General features: G+C 45.8%; 1 protein-coding gene across 2 annotated transcripts in view; it reads left to right on the forward strand.

The window, feature by feature from the left end:
* The window catches only part of GLUL (glutamate-ammonia ligase), a 328,058-nt gene extending 314,258 nt beyond the window's left edge, over positions 1-13,800 (forward strand). Inside the window, exons 2-8 of one of the 2 annotated variants that reach the window (XM_050766392.1) lie at positions 4,944-5,052; positions 7,962-8,140; positions 9,401-9,562; positions 10,292-10,438; positions 10,800-10,927; positions 11,131-11,330; positions 11,963-13,800. In XM_050766392.1, coding sequence (XP_050622349.1) covers positions 7,975-8,140; positions 9,401-9,562; positions 10,292-10,438; positions 10,800-10,927; positions 11,131-11,330; positions 11,963-12,281 — 1,122 coding nt within the window. In that variant the 5' untranslated portion in view covers positions 4,944-5,052; positions 7,962-7,974 and the 3' untranslated portion in view covers positions 12,282-13,800. Of the gene's footprint in view, positions 1-4,943; positions 5,053-6,129; positions 6,223-7,961; positions 8,141-9,400; positions 9,563-10,291; positions 10,439-10,799; positions 10,928-11,130; positions 11,331-11,962 lie in introns of those variants that run through there. The other variant, XM_050766396.1, reaches the window with a different exon arrangement.
* The last annotated feature ends 3,057 nt before the right edge of the window (positions 13,801-16,857 follow it).

Consider the following 16,857-nt stretch of genomic DNA (forward strand, 5'->3'; position numbering starts at 1 on the left):
AAATTTGGCGAGTGAATGTGAAATAAACAGGGATCCAAATTAACTAATGAGGTGGGAGGGGAGGAAGGGCTGTGGATCCCATTGAGGATTTCTTTGGGAATGGTACCAACTAAAGCACATACTCTGATCTAAATAATTTTTTGATCAGAATGCTAAATTCCCTAAATTTTTTAATTAGCTTCAATAATGTTCCAATCTACAGAACAAAGATCTGTACAGTGTAAATTGAGAATAAAGGACTAAATGTATCTACAAAAACCTCAGATTCACAAAACAATGAAACTGGAGGCAGATTATCAGATGTGAAAAATGATCTCCAAAGAGACTTTCAAAGAGAATCTGTCCTACGGTGTTTTTTTTTTTTTTTTTTTCTGATAATTTAGTTATTCACAAAGAAAATATATATTACGTGTCTGCTATACGGAAGTCACTGGGTAAGCACACCAAGATTGAGAGGGAAATGGTTGGTTCCTGTCCTCTGCACCTCCCTCAGTGAGGACTGTAGGAATTTCAGTATTTTAGAGATGGTGGCCCTGGAACAGATCACCCACAGACCAAAGAGACTAAAGGAAAGGGAATAGAAAAAGAACAGCACCTTGAAAGTTCATTAGGCTCTAAAATACTGCCCTCATGTGACTTCATCAAGTTATTATGATTTATCTAAGCTTCAGTTCCTCCTCTTTAAGATAGAATGATGTGAAGATCTAATTCTAGAATTGTAAGGCTTTAATTTTCTCAATAGGACATATTTCCCCATGTTGTTAACTAAGTTGAACTTGATTCTTCCCAACTTTCCACGTAATTTCCTGCTAGAGACATGATTCAGGGTAGAGCTCAAATAGACCCAAACCTTCCATCATAACATGCAGTTGGGGAAATGAAGCGTTCCTTGTATTTGACTGATTTCAGTAGGCATCCTACAAAACTCAAATCAGGCTAGAGATATGGCTGAGACTTGAATTTCCAATTTCCTGTCCTGAACTGAAAAATACCAAACAATCAAAGACTATAAAGAACAATTCCTCCATTCTCGATGCTAGTTATTGAACTGAAGTATAATGTAGTCTTTCCTTCTGTAACTGTATAAAGTGAAATTTGAAAGCTTTGCCAACTACAGCTTTTCCCTAAATTATGGTTTAAGAATAATGCTATCAAATTCCAGAGCTGTTTCATTTCTTCTTCATTTTTATTATTATTATTTTGATTTGGTTTAAGATTCTACTATGGTCTATTCTTTTGGAAAGAATTGATGTTGGTTTATTACATAATAATAATTTTTAAAAGAATATTATACAATTCTGGGTTGGGTTTCCAGGGTGTTCCCCAACGCTGAGTCTCAATTGTGTCTCTTTAACATGATTTAAAGGTCTCCCGGAATGCCTGTTGAAATCATTCATATGCAGGGAAAATTCCATTTCCTAAACAGAAAAGGTTTGTTCGGTGTGAACCCTACCCTAAATTTCGTGTCGAATGTGTACAAGGCAACCACAGAGGCCCTGGGAAGGCACTCCAGATCGCCAGGTAAAGGATTCCTTACTTGCAGAGTGAGAATGGACCCTTTAAAAAACAGAGACAGGGCCGGGTGCAGTGGCTCACGCCTGTAATCTCAGCACTTTGGGAGGCCAAGGCGGGCGGATCACAAGGTCAGGAGTTCAAGACAAGCCTGGCCAATATGCTGAACCCCGTCTCTACTAAAAATACCAAAAAATTAGCCGGCTATGGTGGCACACGCCTCTAATCCCAGCTACTCAGGAGGCTGAGGCAGGAGAATTGCTTGAACCCGTGAGGCAGAGGTTGCAGTGAGCGGAGGTTGCAGTGAGCCGAGATCGCGCCACTGCATCCAGCCTGGGCAACAGAGTGAGACTCTGTCTCAAAAAAGAAAAAAAAAAAGAGAAAAAGTTGTTTCCTAATAGAGATAAGATTTGGGGGTAGAGCAAAATCCTAATACAAAGCGTTTATTTCAGGCAGCAGAATAACATTAAAGAAATACTTTTAATCTCAGGCTATTTCTGCAGATTTGGAACAAAATCTTTCCCTGTAATTGCTCTCCCACTCCACCCACCCCTTGGACATGGCAATTCTACTCTAAGAGAGAAAAACATGACTTCAAAGCACATGCAATGGAACCCCTTGTCAGCACTGATACGGTGTGTACCAAGAAACAGAAAAGTTCATGGGTTCAAGCATTCTAATGCTCTTTTTATGGTGGGGGTGAAGAATGGGGGTGGGTGGCAATTTAGGGAAGAAGGGGAGGGAGAAGAAAGGGCAGCAGACACAGCAAAGTCAAACTGGATGAAACAGGCTGTTTTACTTTTAACTTCTCTAAAAGTACAGTCTGGGTTTCTGGGGGCGAACCAGTTAAGGGTTTTCTTCCGCTTTTACTTCTTGCCTATGCTCAAGCCTCCCTGGTCAGTTCTTGGACTCATCTGGGCCCTAATTTCGTCACTTTAAGTAAATGTGGGGTTGGCCGAGGAGGACAAGACCTCTTGTTCACTCCTGAAAGAGTCAGTGGTCATTATATAGGTATTACGTTCCTAACCTTACAAAGCGTGCCCCTGGTCACATGAATGGATCAAAGCAAATCCATTTCCATTATCGGAAAAGCAGCTCAAAGCACGTGTTCTCTTGATAGTGCCACAGTCACTTCTGTATGGTTAACAAATACCATTTATTGAACACTCACCCTGGACACTACTGCGGGATATGACAATGAATAAACTGCTCAATGAGGTCAAGACATCTAGCAAGGGAAGCAGGCACTCAAATGGCAGAAACACTGTAAGCCTGCAGAACTGGACTCCCACCTTACCATTCCGTTCTCTGTTATGTTTGCCAACCCCACCTCAGGTGCTGGTGGTGTGTGCAGCAGAGGCTCTGGCTTATGGTTTGGTAGTTTGGTATCTGGAAATGATTAAAAACATCTTTTAAAATAAAAACGTCACTTTTCTCCTCCTTTGCTTCCCTTCCTCAACCATTTAAACTCACACCTTTACAGAAAGAAATGAAGACCGCGCACTGTGTTACCAAGGTTAAGTCCAGTTCGATATAATGAATGGTAAAGCATTACACTGAGTCAGAAAAGTTGTATTCAAAAGTCGCTACAGGGAAAGAAAGAATCCAGTCACCTCAGATTATAGAACTTGGCCTATGATAATTATAATTGCTCTTTTCTAAACATTTAGGATGCACCAGGGACTACTCAATCTCTTCTGCATGTACTATCACAATTAATCCTTTTATAAGGTAACAATTATTACCCCTCTTTTATTATAGACAAAAAAACAGGCTTCATGTGGCTAGTGATTTGGTATGAAGGGAAAGCCTGGATTTGAACCTAGGTTTGCCTGACCTGCAGCCGTGCCTGTAGCCACCACAATGGAATGCTTCAAGGGGCAGCACTGAAATTTAACGAGGAATTTGTAAGGCAACCTACACAATCCAAAATGTCACCAGTCTGAAACATCCCAAAAACCCGTTTGAGATGAATGCTGCATCTGTCATTTAAAAGTACTACAGTGTTATACACTCTTAAAGGAAAGGGTGTTGACCAAAGAAGCCAAGTTATGTGTATGTGGTCGCAGGCAACATTTCTTTTCCATATTTGCGGTACAAAACGACCAGAAGAACAAACTTCTTCCCTTCCTCTTCCAAAGGCACTGGAAACATAAATTCTTGCTCTTTAAACTGAAAGAAGCAATAAAAGCTGGACACCATCAGGTAGATTTCAGGCACTAAAAACAAAACGATCGAGTAACAGTACGGATAGCAATATCTACCTACCTACCTATCTACCTATGTTGTGTCTCTAGGTACACATATAATTATTGTGCATCTGCTGACAAACATCCATTTCAAGATTGTGTTCACATACACATTTTCCCAACCATCACGGCAAGCTGAGAGGAGAGGTATGTATTCCCATTTTCCAGATTAACAAGAAGCCGCACTTGATAAAGCAAAACCAGGGAGAATTCGTTTAAGACATTTCTTGACAATTCCTGGACTTCGAAAGGGGCAAGTGAACACCTCGATTTCCTTTCGGCTGCTCAGGGGGCAGTCTGCACACAGAATTTCAAATCTAGTGGGCGGTTCCACAGATCGTTTTCGATGACCACTTTATTTTGCAGATGAGGAAACTTGGGCCCTGAGAGACCTGCCTAGGGTCTGGCCAGCGGTATGACACAGGTCTCCAGACTTAGTTTCTACCGCTCTCCAGAATCCTCTGTGAAATTAGAGACACAGCACGTTGATTTCAAATGTGAAATGGCAGAGTTCTGTTTATTTCCCCAGAGCCAACAGAGCCGGAGCGGGTGGCTCTTCCAGGCTTTGGGAACCCGGACCCGTCCCCAGGCCCAAGCGGCACCCACGCTAGCCCAGGCCCGCCCAAGGTTCCCCCGGGTCCCGCGGCCCGCGCTCCCTCTCAAGCTAACCCCTGCCCGCGGGAAGCGGGGCTCGGAGGCTCCCTCGCAACAAAAGGCTAAATTCGGTTTCCCTGGTTCCGCATTTCCCCAGGGAGCTCTCCTCGTAAAACTATTGCCCGTAAAGACTGCAGGGCAGAGGTCCAGGGCGCTTTGCTGGGAGCCTCGGGGCCCCGGGCTGGGGGCCGTCGGGCGGCACCTGGCGGGCCAGCGAGCGGGTGGGCGGGCGGCGAGCGAAGGCTTCCCGGCCTGGCAGCAGCTCGCCCCTCCGCCCTCCGCCCTCCCGGCTCCGCTCCCCTCCCCCACGCCGCCCTGCCCCTCCCCCACGCCCCTTTCTCTTTCTTTCTTTCCCAGCTCGCTTGCCCCCACCCCAGCGGCGCCCGCCGGGCTCCTCGCCCAATGGCCGCGGGGCCGGGGAATGCATCAGCTGATCGGCCCGGGCTCCCGGCCGCTGGGAGCCAATCAGGGCACCGGGGGCGGCCCCCGGCCGCGGATAAAGGGTGCGGGGCCGCGACCGGCCTTGCAGAGTCGAGAGTGGGAGAAGAGCGAAGCGTGTGAGCAGCACTACGGCCTCCTCTCCTCCTAACCTCGCTCTCGCGGCCTGCCTTTACCCGCCCGCCTGCTCGGCGCCCAGGTAAGCCCCCGGACGGCCCGGTGGCACCCAAGCGACACGCACCGCCCCTGCTACCCCGCGAGGCGCGCCACCCAGCCTCTTTTCGGCCGCCTGCCCCTCCAGTCCCAGCCCTACGCTGCGGCCTCTCTGGCCCGGGCCTGAGGTCCGGCTCCAGTCCTCCTCCCGCGTGCTTCCGCCGCCGATGGCTTGGACCCTCCGGGGCTGGCGCTGGTGGGGCGCGTCGTTGGCCAGGCTCTGGGAAGGGCGGGGTGAGTTGTTTTGATCTTCTTTTCACTACTTGCGGCCCAAGCGCCGCCCCTGGAGGCCTTTGGGCTGGCCCGCGCCCTGGGGCTCACAGTGGTATTTGCGCTGTGGATGGAGTGGCGGTGCGGTCCCCTGCAGACCGCAAACAAGGCGCTTGGTTGGCGCGGGCGCCTCGCTGCTTTCCTCGTGGTGGGGCAGTTGTCGTGGTTCTGGCGATCGTTGAGACGCCTCGATTGCGGCGTGTAACAGTGAGCGTTGTTTGCGCGGCCGGCTCCCGCCTCGGGGTCCCGGGGGCCTTCCAGTGTGACCGAACAATGGAGAGCCCGGGCCTCGGCGCAGTCGGTGGAGAAGCTGGGCCGGGCGGAGGCAGCAGCAGCGCGCGGTCCCTCCGGCCTGCGCCCCCTCCCTCCCCGGGGACCCCGCAACCCCTCGGCGGTGGGGTATGGCCACCTCCGTGAGGCCCTGAGATTCAGACGGGGGCCCGAGGGGCGGGGCGCCCGCTTTAGGTACATTTCAGTGGGAAGGGGCTGCTCTCAAAGTGGATAATTACAACTCCCTCGGGGGCGGGAAGCGGGGATCCTCCCCCAGCCGCAAGTTCACGAAGAAAGCAACCAATGAAAATTATGAAGACGACGAGAAGTCAGACTCCTCCGGGTCGCCCTCCAACTGTTTCGGCTTCGTCGCCTACTCCGTGAACTCCGGGGAGAAATCTCGAGTCAAGATTAAGACCTTAACCCACCAACCGGCCTGTTTCGACACCCCCCGGGCCGACCGCTGTGTGTCCCCTTCTCCATCGCCCTCGCCCAGAAAGCTCCGGTGCTTGGACCAGCTCGAGTCTGAGAAAGAGGAGAGGCGCGAACGCCACTCCAAAAAGAGAAGGGCTAAGGAGGGCAACCCTAACAATACGCTTGACTTTCTGTGGCTGGGGTGAGTGAGGGGGCAGGGAGGACGACCCCGGAGTTGGTGAGAGCTGCAGAAACGGCTAAAAGCTTCAGAATCCATTCCCCCCACATAAACTTGGCGCCACGGCAGCAGCAGTTGATAGAGTGCTGGCATCCAACTGGCTCACGGAAAAGAGCAGGAGATCCGAAACAGGCTTAGGACAAAGTGTGCATGATATTGGTGGTGTAACAGGTTGGAGAGGACAGCTGAGAAATTGGGTTGTAGCTTTTTTTTCTTTTTTTTTCCCCCACCGACAGAGTCTCGATCTGTCGCCCAGGCTGGAGTGCAGTGGTGCAAGCTCCCGGCTTACTGCAACCTCTACCTCTAGGGTTCAGGCGATTCTCCTGTGTCAGCTTCCCGAGTAGCTGGGATTACAGGCGGGCACCACCAGGCCCGGCTAATTTTTGTATTTTTAAGAGAGACTGGGTTTCACCATGTTGGCCAGACTGGTCTCGAACTCCGTACCTCAGGTGATCCGCCCGCCTAGGTGGGTTGTAGTTTTTAGCGGGAGCTGAAGGGTTCTGGGACGGAGGTGGGAAGTAGGATTTGGCCGACTGAATCTTCTAGAGGCAATATTGGGGTGTTGGTCTTCCCCAAGGGGAAGGGTGGTGAGGCTGCCAGAGGGAGAAGCAGTTATGTTTTCAGCTGGGCAAACATGGACGGTTGCCCATAGAAACTTTGCCACTGTACTTCAGAACGTTGCCCTAGTCGTTGGAGGAGAACAATGTGTTCCCTTTCTAGCCATCCTGGGCCACGGAGGGAGGAACGTTTCCTCTTCGGCTGTTGTGGCTTCAGAATTTCTGTTCTTTCAGAGGTTTTGTGGTAGTGGTTGGCAGTTATTAGTATGCCTCATGGCTTTTAAAATTCCAGATCTTTTTGATTTCGAAGTGGAAATTTCCTAATTACTTGAAGTCTTCTTGTGGAATTCCATAATGTTGTGATTCTTGCTCACTATCTTAAGTGAAACTTTGCGTGAGACCTATGGAAAGTATGGCAGCATGCCCCTTAGAATCTGGTTTGAATCAGCTTTTGTTGTAGGAAACTGCTAGCCTTTAAAAAAAAAAAAATATTGTAACCTTGTTTCATCCTCAAATCTAAATGTGTAGTGGGTTTTCTTTTGGTGGGGAGTGGCTGTGGGTTTCAGTTAAGACCACAGCTAGGATGAAAGGCAAAGAGAAAAACAGAAACCTTGGAAGCCAAGCCTGTTCTGTGGCTGGATTTTACTTGTATTGGAAGAAGTTCTATGTTTTGTAAATTTGTGTATTGGTTTGGTTTGTTTCCTCTGATAGATTAGTATTTGGATAGTTTAGTGTTACCTCAGCTACACTGAAGGAATAGACAGTCCTCACAAGTGCAAGTTCCAACTTGGAAGCCTGGGATCTGCAGTAGCTGTGGAACTTAAGCCTTTGAGCTCAGAGATGCAAGAGGCATTGAGTTACTACCAAGGGCCTGATCTTTTCTTTAGCAGGCATCTGTGTTAATTGCTTCAAAAGGTGGTGATCAGTTTTACAGCCTATTATAAAGGAGATTTTCGCCTACTATAAAACTAATCCCCCTGAAAGAGTGAGTAAACATAACTTTCTGTGTGTTGACTTCCACAGGGGAAGGAGTTGGCACTTACACCTTGATTCACAACTTTTGATTCAGTTGTCCCTCTGAAGCCATTTTTGCAGGAGATCAGTTTGGAGTGGGCGTTAACAATGTTATTTTTTCTCTCTCTCCAGAACACCTTCCACCATGACCACCTCAGCAAGTTCCCACTTAAATAAAGGCATCAAGCAGGTGTACATGTCCCTGCCTCAGGGTGAGAAAGTCCAGGCCATGTATATCTGGATCGATGGTACTGGAGAAGGACTGCGCTGCAAGACCCGGACCCTGGACAGTGAGCCCAAGTGTGTGGAAGGTGAGACAGCAATGTGGAGTGGAGCACACGCTGGGTGGGATCTGCAGAGGGGTGGGCCTTTGACTCAGCCTCTGGATTAGGCCTCTTTATTCTGTTTGTAAAGCTTTTCTAAGGCAGGGCTTTCCAGACTTCATTCAGTCAACATTAAGCTCCTACACTGCCTCAAAGCAGAGCAACAATGGAACCCTTTATTTAAATGGAATTGTGCATGTAGGCCAGTGTATTGAAGAAAAACTACGTCTGGTTTATGGAGAGTTGGCATGGGGCTTAGAGATTGCCGACCTGGGCATCCCCACTTACCTGACTCTAAGGCACCCTCAGAAAACCACTGCTCTAAGCTGAGAATGCCATCTAGTTTACAAACTCTTAGAAAACTGTGCTTAATACTCACATCACTGGGCTTCTAGATGTGAAGCAAATGCTCTAAAATGGTTTTCAAATGGGACTGATTTTTAGTTGATGGCACTTTTGGAAATTCTTAAACTGTCTTAATTGCTTATCCCTCTAGGAGCTACAGTTAGATTATAGTTGTGACCTTCATTTTTCAGTCTAAAACAAGCCATAGTCTTCCCTCTTCCAGAAAGGGGCCAAATATCACCTCCTACCTAATTTAGGATAGCTTTTTGAATAAGTGAATGATCATAATACAAAGCCTATATTGTGTACTTGTTATGTGGCAGATAGTTCACAGACACTGAAGATACAAAGTGAGAGTCTGGTCTCTGCCTTCAGAGAACTCAGTCAGCTAGAGAGACAAAGCAGTCTTTAAAACAGTGGGAAAGGTGGATAGGTAATAAGGGAACATCCTTGAGTAAGTCATCTTTCTAGGATTGTCTGTTCCCTCATCTATAAAATAAGGACATTACTTGCCAGAATACACTGGGGGCATGAGAAGAAGGAAGCGACACATTGCCTAATGGAAGAATCAGAATCCTTCACTATCTCAGTATTTTAAGTGACTGATAGGCTGGTAATGGTAACAGAATGCTTCAGTTTGTCTCCTGGAAGACATTTGGGAAGGGAGTGTCTGATGTATTTAAGGAAGTGGTACAGTGGTCTTACTTGGAACTCAGATAGGAAGGGCTGTAGGATCAGGTACAGGTGCCAGGGTATACATATTAATGATGGCATTTATGCCTTAATAACTTCCTGGAAAAGAGATCTTTAGAGATGGGAAGGTGAGTGAAGGGCTGGCTGTATTTGCATTGCTTGGAAAGCTCCTGTACGTTTTAAATGTAATTTTCCCTCTTTTTGCCCCAGAGTTGCCTGAGTGGAATTTCGATGGCTCTAGTACTTTACAGTCTGAAGGTTCCAACAGTGACATGTATCTCGTGCCTGCTGCCATGTTTCGGGACCCCTTCCGTAAGGACCCGAACAAGCTGGTGTTGTGTGAAGTTTTCAAGTACAATCGAAGGCCTGCAGGTATGTATAGCACAGCTATAGATTCCTCTCCTCAATCTGTAAATGCTGTGAAGGGGAGGGAGGAGACATTCTGCAATCAGTATTGGGAAGACTAGGCTATTTCATGACTGTTTTAAGAATCTGAGTGATTGAGCCTCTTCCCTGAACTTCTCCTTTGAGGAAGGGATAATATGGCCCATCTTTCTATGGTCTTGTCTGTTGGTAGCATAAAATAGCATTTGATTTGTCCAGATCTGTTTGCCGGTCTTGGAGTCCCCAGTAACAGCCCTCCTGCCTGGAATGTAGGCCAGGACAAATGTAAACCAATGGACAAATGATTCTCAAAAACTATAGAATGGCTCCAAGTGCCTGAGAAATGAAGAATAAATCTAACAACCAGAAGCAGCTGTCTTGTGAATAGAGGGTTAAGTGCCTGGCATTTGGTGCTTGGGAGGTGGCCAGAATGCAGATAAGGTGAAAGTTGCCCTGTTCTAAATCCATTCTCATGTGACTTGGTTGTAACTGAGTTTAGTTAAAACTGAAGTCTTGCAGAGTCTTCCTACAGATGTACAGTTATAGCTTCTCTCATTTTTCTGACTCAGTGACTCAGTGATCCCAAGAAGGCCTATACTGGGTCATTTCAGCCCATAGTGCACACCTCAGTTGTATAGAATCCAAAGACTGTTCTCCCATCAGCATCGGTATTCAGCATCAGATCCCTGATGGCGTATTGTTCACTCTTTTTTCTAGAGACCAATTTGAGGCACACCTGTAAACGGATAATGGACATGGTGAGCAACCAGCACCCCTGGTTTGGCATGGAGCAGGAATATACCCTCATGGGGACAGATGGGCACCCCTTTGGTTGGCCTTCCAACGGCTTCCCGGGGCCCCAGGGTAAGTCTTCTTGAGTTAGAGGTGAAATTCCCAGAAGTGTCTTAACTGTTCCAGACTGCCCCTTCCCAGGGATGGGAGTGACTTTCTGAATCAAGAAGCAAAATAATACAGTAAAGGCGAAACAGCCCTCATATCACCAAAGTCCAAAAATGGATATAAATGTATAAAGTAAGGTTTTAGGGGGAAGCTTTGGCCCCACAGGTGAAGAGGAACTCCCCTGTTGCCCCTCCCCTGCCCTGTACCTACAGATGAAGGCGAGGATAGTGATTCAAGAGGGCAAGGCTTAAGGGCCTTCTGATCTCTGACTTTGGGATTCTCTGGATTTCTTGACTCTTAGCGTTTTGTCTTGATGCTTTTGTAGGTCCATATTACTGTGGTGTGGGAGCAGACAGAGCCTATGGCAGGGACATCGTGGAGGCCCATTACCGGGCCTGCTTGTATGCTGGAGTCAAGATTGCGGGGACTAATGCCGAGGTCATGCCTGCCCAGGTAAATATAGCTCCAGTCCATCAATGATGAAGGGCAGGTAGGTGCATATAGGACTTTTGCTAGTAAGGGCTGCTGATACACCACTCACTAACCCAAAACCTAAGAATGGGTTGGAGTAGAGGTGAGAAGAGAACAGGTTTAGGAGCTTCTGAGTTGGAGTGAGCAGTTGGCTTTGTTTTAATGGCCAAGCTTCTCGTTTCTAGTGGGAATTTCAAATTGGACCTTGTGAAGGAATCAGCATGGGAGATCATCTCTGGGTGGCCCGTTTCATCTTGCATCGTGTGTGTGAAGACTTTGGAGTGATAGCAACCTTTGATCCTAAGCCCATTCCTGGGAACTGGAATGGTGCAGGCTGCCATACCAACTTCAGCACCAAGGCCATGCGGGAGGAGAATGGTCTGAAGTGAGTACCTTCTGCTGGGGCCATCTTTAATCTCCTGTGGTAGAAAACTTGGGAAGAGACTTATCAATCTCTCAGCAAAGTCTCCTTTGCAGGATGACTTGCAAATATTTACCAGAGTTAAGTAAACTTGACTTCTCAGTCTGGACATACCTTAGCTGTTGACACTTGACTTCAAATTCTCATTTTGTTCCTATTTGAAAAATACCAAGTAATACTTCTGATTCACAGTGATAATTATTATATAAATTATAACAAATAATTATTAGTCATATATCATTATATAAACATATTGATATATAATATATATTTGTGACATATATATGTCGTGACAGGGAAAAGTTGACAAATTCATGCATTTGAAAATCTTTTAGAACTAAATTAGTTAATAATACAGGCATGTGGATAAGCTTAATGCTTATGAGGGGGAGAAAGTTTCAAATGATTGGTCTTTTCAACAAATACTTTCTACTGCTTGTCGGGCACTGTTCTGACCACTGAGACACACAGGTAAGAAGACGAAGCCACTGCCTTCATGAAGTGTTTGTACCACTGGTATCATATTTTGGTGCACTTCATTCTTGGCTCCATACCTGGAGACAAGGTTGGACTGCCATCTTTTCTGTTTCTTCTAGGTACATCGAGGAGGCCATTGAGAAACTAAGCAAGCGGCACCAGTACCACATCCGCGCCTATGATCCCAAGGGAGGCCTGGACAATGCCCGACGCCTAACTGGATTCCATGAAACCTCCAACATCAACGACTTTTCTGCTGGTGTAGCCAATCGTAGCGCCAGCATACGCATTCCCCGGACTGTTGGCCAGGAGAAGAAGGGTTACTTTGAAGACCGTCGCCCCTCTGCCAACTGTGACCCCTTTTCGGTGACAGAAGCCCTCATCCGCACGTGTCTTCTCAATGAAACCGGCGATGAGCCCTTCCAGTACAAAAACTAAGTGGACTAGACCTCTAGCTGTCAAGCCCCTCCTAGTTCTTCATCCCACTCCAACTCTTCCCCCTCTCCCAGTTGTCCCAATTGTAACTCAAAGGGTGGAATATTAAGGTCGTTTTTCTCATTCCTTGTGCCCAGTTAATCTTGCTTTCTTTGTTTGGCTGGGATAGAGATGGGTCAAGTTATTAATTTCTTCACACCTACCCTCCTTTTTTTCCCTATCACTGAAGCTTTTTAGTGCATTAGTGGGGAAGAGGGTGGGGAAACATAACCACTGCTTCCATTTAATGGGGTGCACCTGTCCAATAGGCATAGCTATCCGGACAGAACACGTTTGCAGGAGGGGGAGGGACTTTTCTTCGAGGTAGCTGAAAGGGGAAGACCTGACTTCCTCTGGTTAGGTTAGGACTTGCCCTTGTGGTGGAAACTTTTCTTAAGAAGTTATAACCAACTTTTCTATTAAAAGTGGGAATTAGGAGAGAAGGTAGGGGTTGGGAATCAGAGAGAATGGCTTTGGTCTCTTGCTTGTGGGACTAGCCTGGCTTGGGACTAAATGCCCTGCTCTGAACACGAAGCTCAGTATAAACTGATGGATATCCCTACCTTGAAAGAAGAAAAGGTTCATGTTGCTTGGTCCTTGATTTATCACACAAAGCAGAATAGTATTTTTATATTTAAATGTAAAGACAAAAAATTATATGTATGGTTTTGTGGATTATGTGTGTTTTGCTAAAGGAAAAAACCATCCAGGTCACGGGGCACCAGATTTGAGATGAATAGTCCGGATTAGAAACCAAGCATCTCCTTTTGAGTAGGGAGTGAGGGAGGTGGTGCTTAGAAAGATGGTGCTCTGGGGTTAGGTCCTCATGACCACTTCTGGGTTTCTGCCCTGCCCACCCTCTGGAGAAGGTGGGCACTGGATTAGTTAACACGTTTCTAGCAGTCACTTGATCTCTGTGGCTTTGGTTTAAAAGACAGACACTTGTCCACATGGGTTTAGAGATAAGAGTTGGCTGGTCAACTTGAGCATGTTACTGACAGAGGGGGTATTGGGGTTATTTTCTGGTAGGAACAGCATGTCACTAAAGCAGGCCTTTTGATATTAAATTTTTTAAAAAGCAAAATTATAGAAGTTTAGATTTTAATCAAATTTATAGGGTTTCTAGGTAATTTTTACAGAATTGCTTGTTTGCTTCAGCTGTCTCCTACCTCTGCTCTTGGAGGAGATGGGGACAGGGCTGGAGTCAAAACACTTGTAATTTTGTATCCTGATGTCTTTGTTAAGACTGCTGAGGAATTATTTTTTTTTCTTTTATAATAAGAAATAAACCCCACCTTTATTCCTTCATTTCATCTACCGTTTTCTGGTTCTTATGTTGGCTGTGGCAGGCCAGCTATGGTTTTCTCTTGTCATGACAACTTCTAATTGGCATGTACAGTATGTTCAAAGTCAAATAACTCCTCATTGTAAACAAACTGTGTAACTGCCCAAAGGAGCACTTATAAATCAACCTAACATAAGATCTCTCTGATGTGTTCGTGGTTCTTTCAAATCCCCATGTACCATTATATTCCTTTATTTCCTAAAACAGGCAAAATAAGCTCAAGTTTATATACTCTGAGTTTTTAAAACACTGGAGTGATGTTGCTGACCAGTCCTTTCCTGTACCTCTCTAGCTTGGGTATTTGGGACTACTGGGATTAAGTTTTTCACCTAGACTTAATAACACACAATCTTGGCATTTCCTAGCCTAGAGTTTTATAGCAGGGTACAACCCCCACTCCTCCCCATTCTGTGCTCCCCTGAGTTTGGTTTTGGCTTACCATAACATTGTTTTGACCATTCCTGGCCTAATAGCCTAAAATACTTAATGTATGATTAACTGGCTTTATAATTTCTACTATCTGTTGTCAGTGATTCATTTAAGTAACATATTAGCTACCCTGCTTCACTGGTTGAAGCCTTCCAAGGCTGGCCATGCCCTAGGCATGAGCTCGTCCTTGGGTGTATCTTGCCTTGCAGGAAGACCAGTGGACTGCTTGTGATTCTCAAAAGCTCTGTGTTGTCACCCGTGCCCTTGCCCCTTGCTCTACCTTGGTCCGTGTATCTGGAAGTTCTTCCACTTTATCCTGGCCAATTCCTACCTTCATTCATTCCTCATGAGGCTGGGTAAAAGCTCCCTCCGGCTCCCATGATGCTGTGCACATACCTAGCAAAAAGCAGTTATTCGACACGGCGTGCAATATTATTAACAACATTAATACTACTAATAATGTGGGCAATAATGATTGTTTTTAAAAGGCAGAATACTCTTATCAGTTTGAGATAGCTGGGGCCTGTGATAGTATTTAGATATGACACAGTTCTTTAGGCAACTGTATTTTACACTAGTCAAGTAATCCTAGATATCCATGGTTTTTCTTAAGAAAGTTGGCTCCTGGTATGATTTAATATTCAAAGTAGAGTCATCTACCTATTAGCTTGCTGGCATGGTCCTAGTTTATGCCTGTTGTTTCAGCATGATTGTTGAGTACCCTCTTTCATCCTTAGCATTTTCTTGATTTTGTTGTTAAATGATGCATACCCTTATTTCCATTGAATCTCTACTTCCACCTCCCCAACAGAAGTTGTCTTCCCTTTGCTTAGTCACCCTTACAGCCTCTTGGATGGTGTCTCCTACACAGTGTAAACACTAAACTGAAGAGGCAGTGACCTGAGCACTTTGGATTTCGTTCATTGTAATCAATTCCCTGACAAAATGATTGCATGAGAAGGAATTTTAAGTTCATAGGATCAGAATTTAGGTGAAAACAACCAGCATATTTGTTTCTCCCCCCTCTCACCTAGAATTAACTTTGACCTAGAGGTCACAATGCAATCCCCTTGTATTTCTAAAAAATTCTATCTCATTTTACAATATGCAGATATATGTCCATACACATGCATAATATAAATGTATACCATATTTGTAAACATATACCATATTTGTATACATTTATATTATACATTTGTATTTCTAAGGTGTTTTTTATAGTTCATTTGCAGACACTGGGTTATGTGATAACTTTTATCAGTAATAGATTAAACAGAATAATGACCAAATTTTCAACCTTAAGGAATCAAGCCAGTATTTACAAAAGGAGGTCTCCATGAACTCCTTAAACATGAGTTCCCCTAATATCATCTTGCCAGGTACTAGATAACAACTAAGTGACAGCACAAGCTATAGGGAATTTGAAAGAATTCCATGGATGGGTGCTGTATAGGGCCTTTTGTTGTTTTTGAGACAATCTCACTCTCGCCCAGGCTGGAGTGCAGTATGGCGTAATCTTGGCTCACTGCCACCTCTGCCTCCCAGATTCAATCGATTCTCCTGCCTCAGCCTCCCAAGTGGCTGGGACTTGGCACCACCATGCCTGGCTAATTTTTGTATTTTTAGTACAGATGGGGTTCCACCATGTTGGCCAGGCTGGTCTTGAACTCCTGACCTCATGTGACCCCCCTACCTCCGCCTCCCAAAGTACTGGGATTACAGGCGTGAGCCACCGTGCCTGGCCTAGGGCCATTTAAAAAGCCAGATCTGTGCTGCTGTGTAGAATGGTAGACAGGTGGATGAGAAGTTCCTGAACTATTCTTGGCCCTTTTACCACTAAGTGAAAGTAACTTGCTGCCCCAAAGAAAGATGTCTCATCATTCAATAGGACTTCCTAATTGAACTTCATGAAAGCAAGAGATCCTGTTTTTCTTGCTCACCACTGTATCTTGAGACCAGTTGTAGTGCCTGCAATACTTGTTTAATAAATTATTTTAAGTATCAGTTTTGTGAGCTTTAACTCTATGAGGTCTTTATTATTTGACTGTATTTTCACTCTGGCCATGACAGGAAGACAAAGTTCCATTTTTATTGAACTTAAAAAGAATCAAGGCCAGGTGAAGTGGCTTATGCCTGTGATCCCAACACTCTGTGAGGCTGCAGCGGGAGGATCTCTTGAGCTCAGGAGTTTGAGACCAGCCTAGGCAACATAGTGAGGTCCAGTCTCTACAAAAAAAAATTTTTTTTTAATTGCACGCCTGCAGTCTCAGCTATCAGGAGGCTAAGATGGGAGGATCACTTGAGCCCAGGAAATTGAAGCTGCAGTGAGCTGTGATTGCACCACTGCACTCCAGCCTGGGTGACAGATTGAGACCTTGCCTAAACAAAACAAAACCCCAAAAAACAAGTTGAAAATGTTGATTCTTTTTACTACCAACATTATGGCAGGACTAAAAACTTCGTGGGAGTGTACTGTGGAAAATAGTGATAATTATTTCTGGTTGTAATCAGGCTACCAAGAGCCTCGTGTTGCTTTAAGAGTTATAACTGCCAGGCACAGTGGCTCATGCCTGTAATCCCAGCACCTTGAGATGCCGAGGCAGGTGGATCACCTGAGGTCAGGAGTTCGAGACCAGCCTGACCAATATGGTGAAACAAACCCTGTCTCTACTAAATACAAAAAATTAGCCAGGCGTGGTGGCATATGCCTGTAATCCCAACTACTTGGGAGACTGAGGCAGGAGAATTGCTTGAACCTGGAAGGCG

Source organism: Macaca thibetana, chromosome 1 (genome assembly GCF_024542745.1).
Source record: "Macaca thibetana thibetana isolate TM-01 chromosome 1, ASM2454274v1, whole genome shotgun sequence".
Lineage (NCBI taxonomy): Eukaryota > Metazoa > Chordata > Mammalia > Primates > Cercopithecidae > Macaca > Macaca thibetana.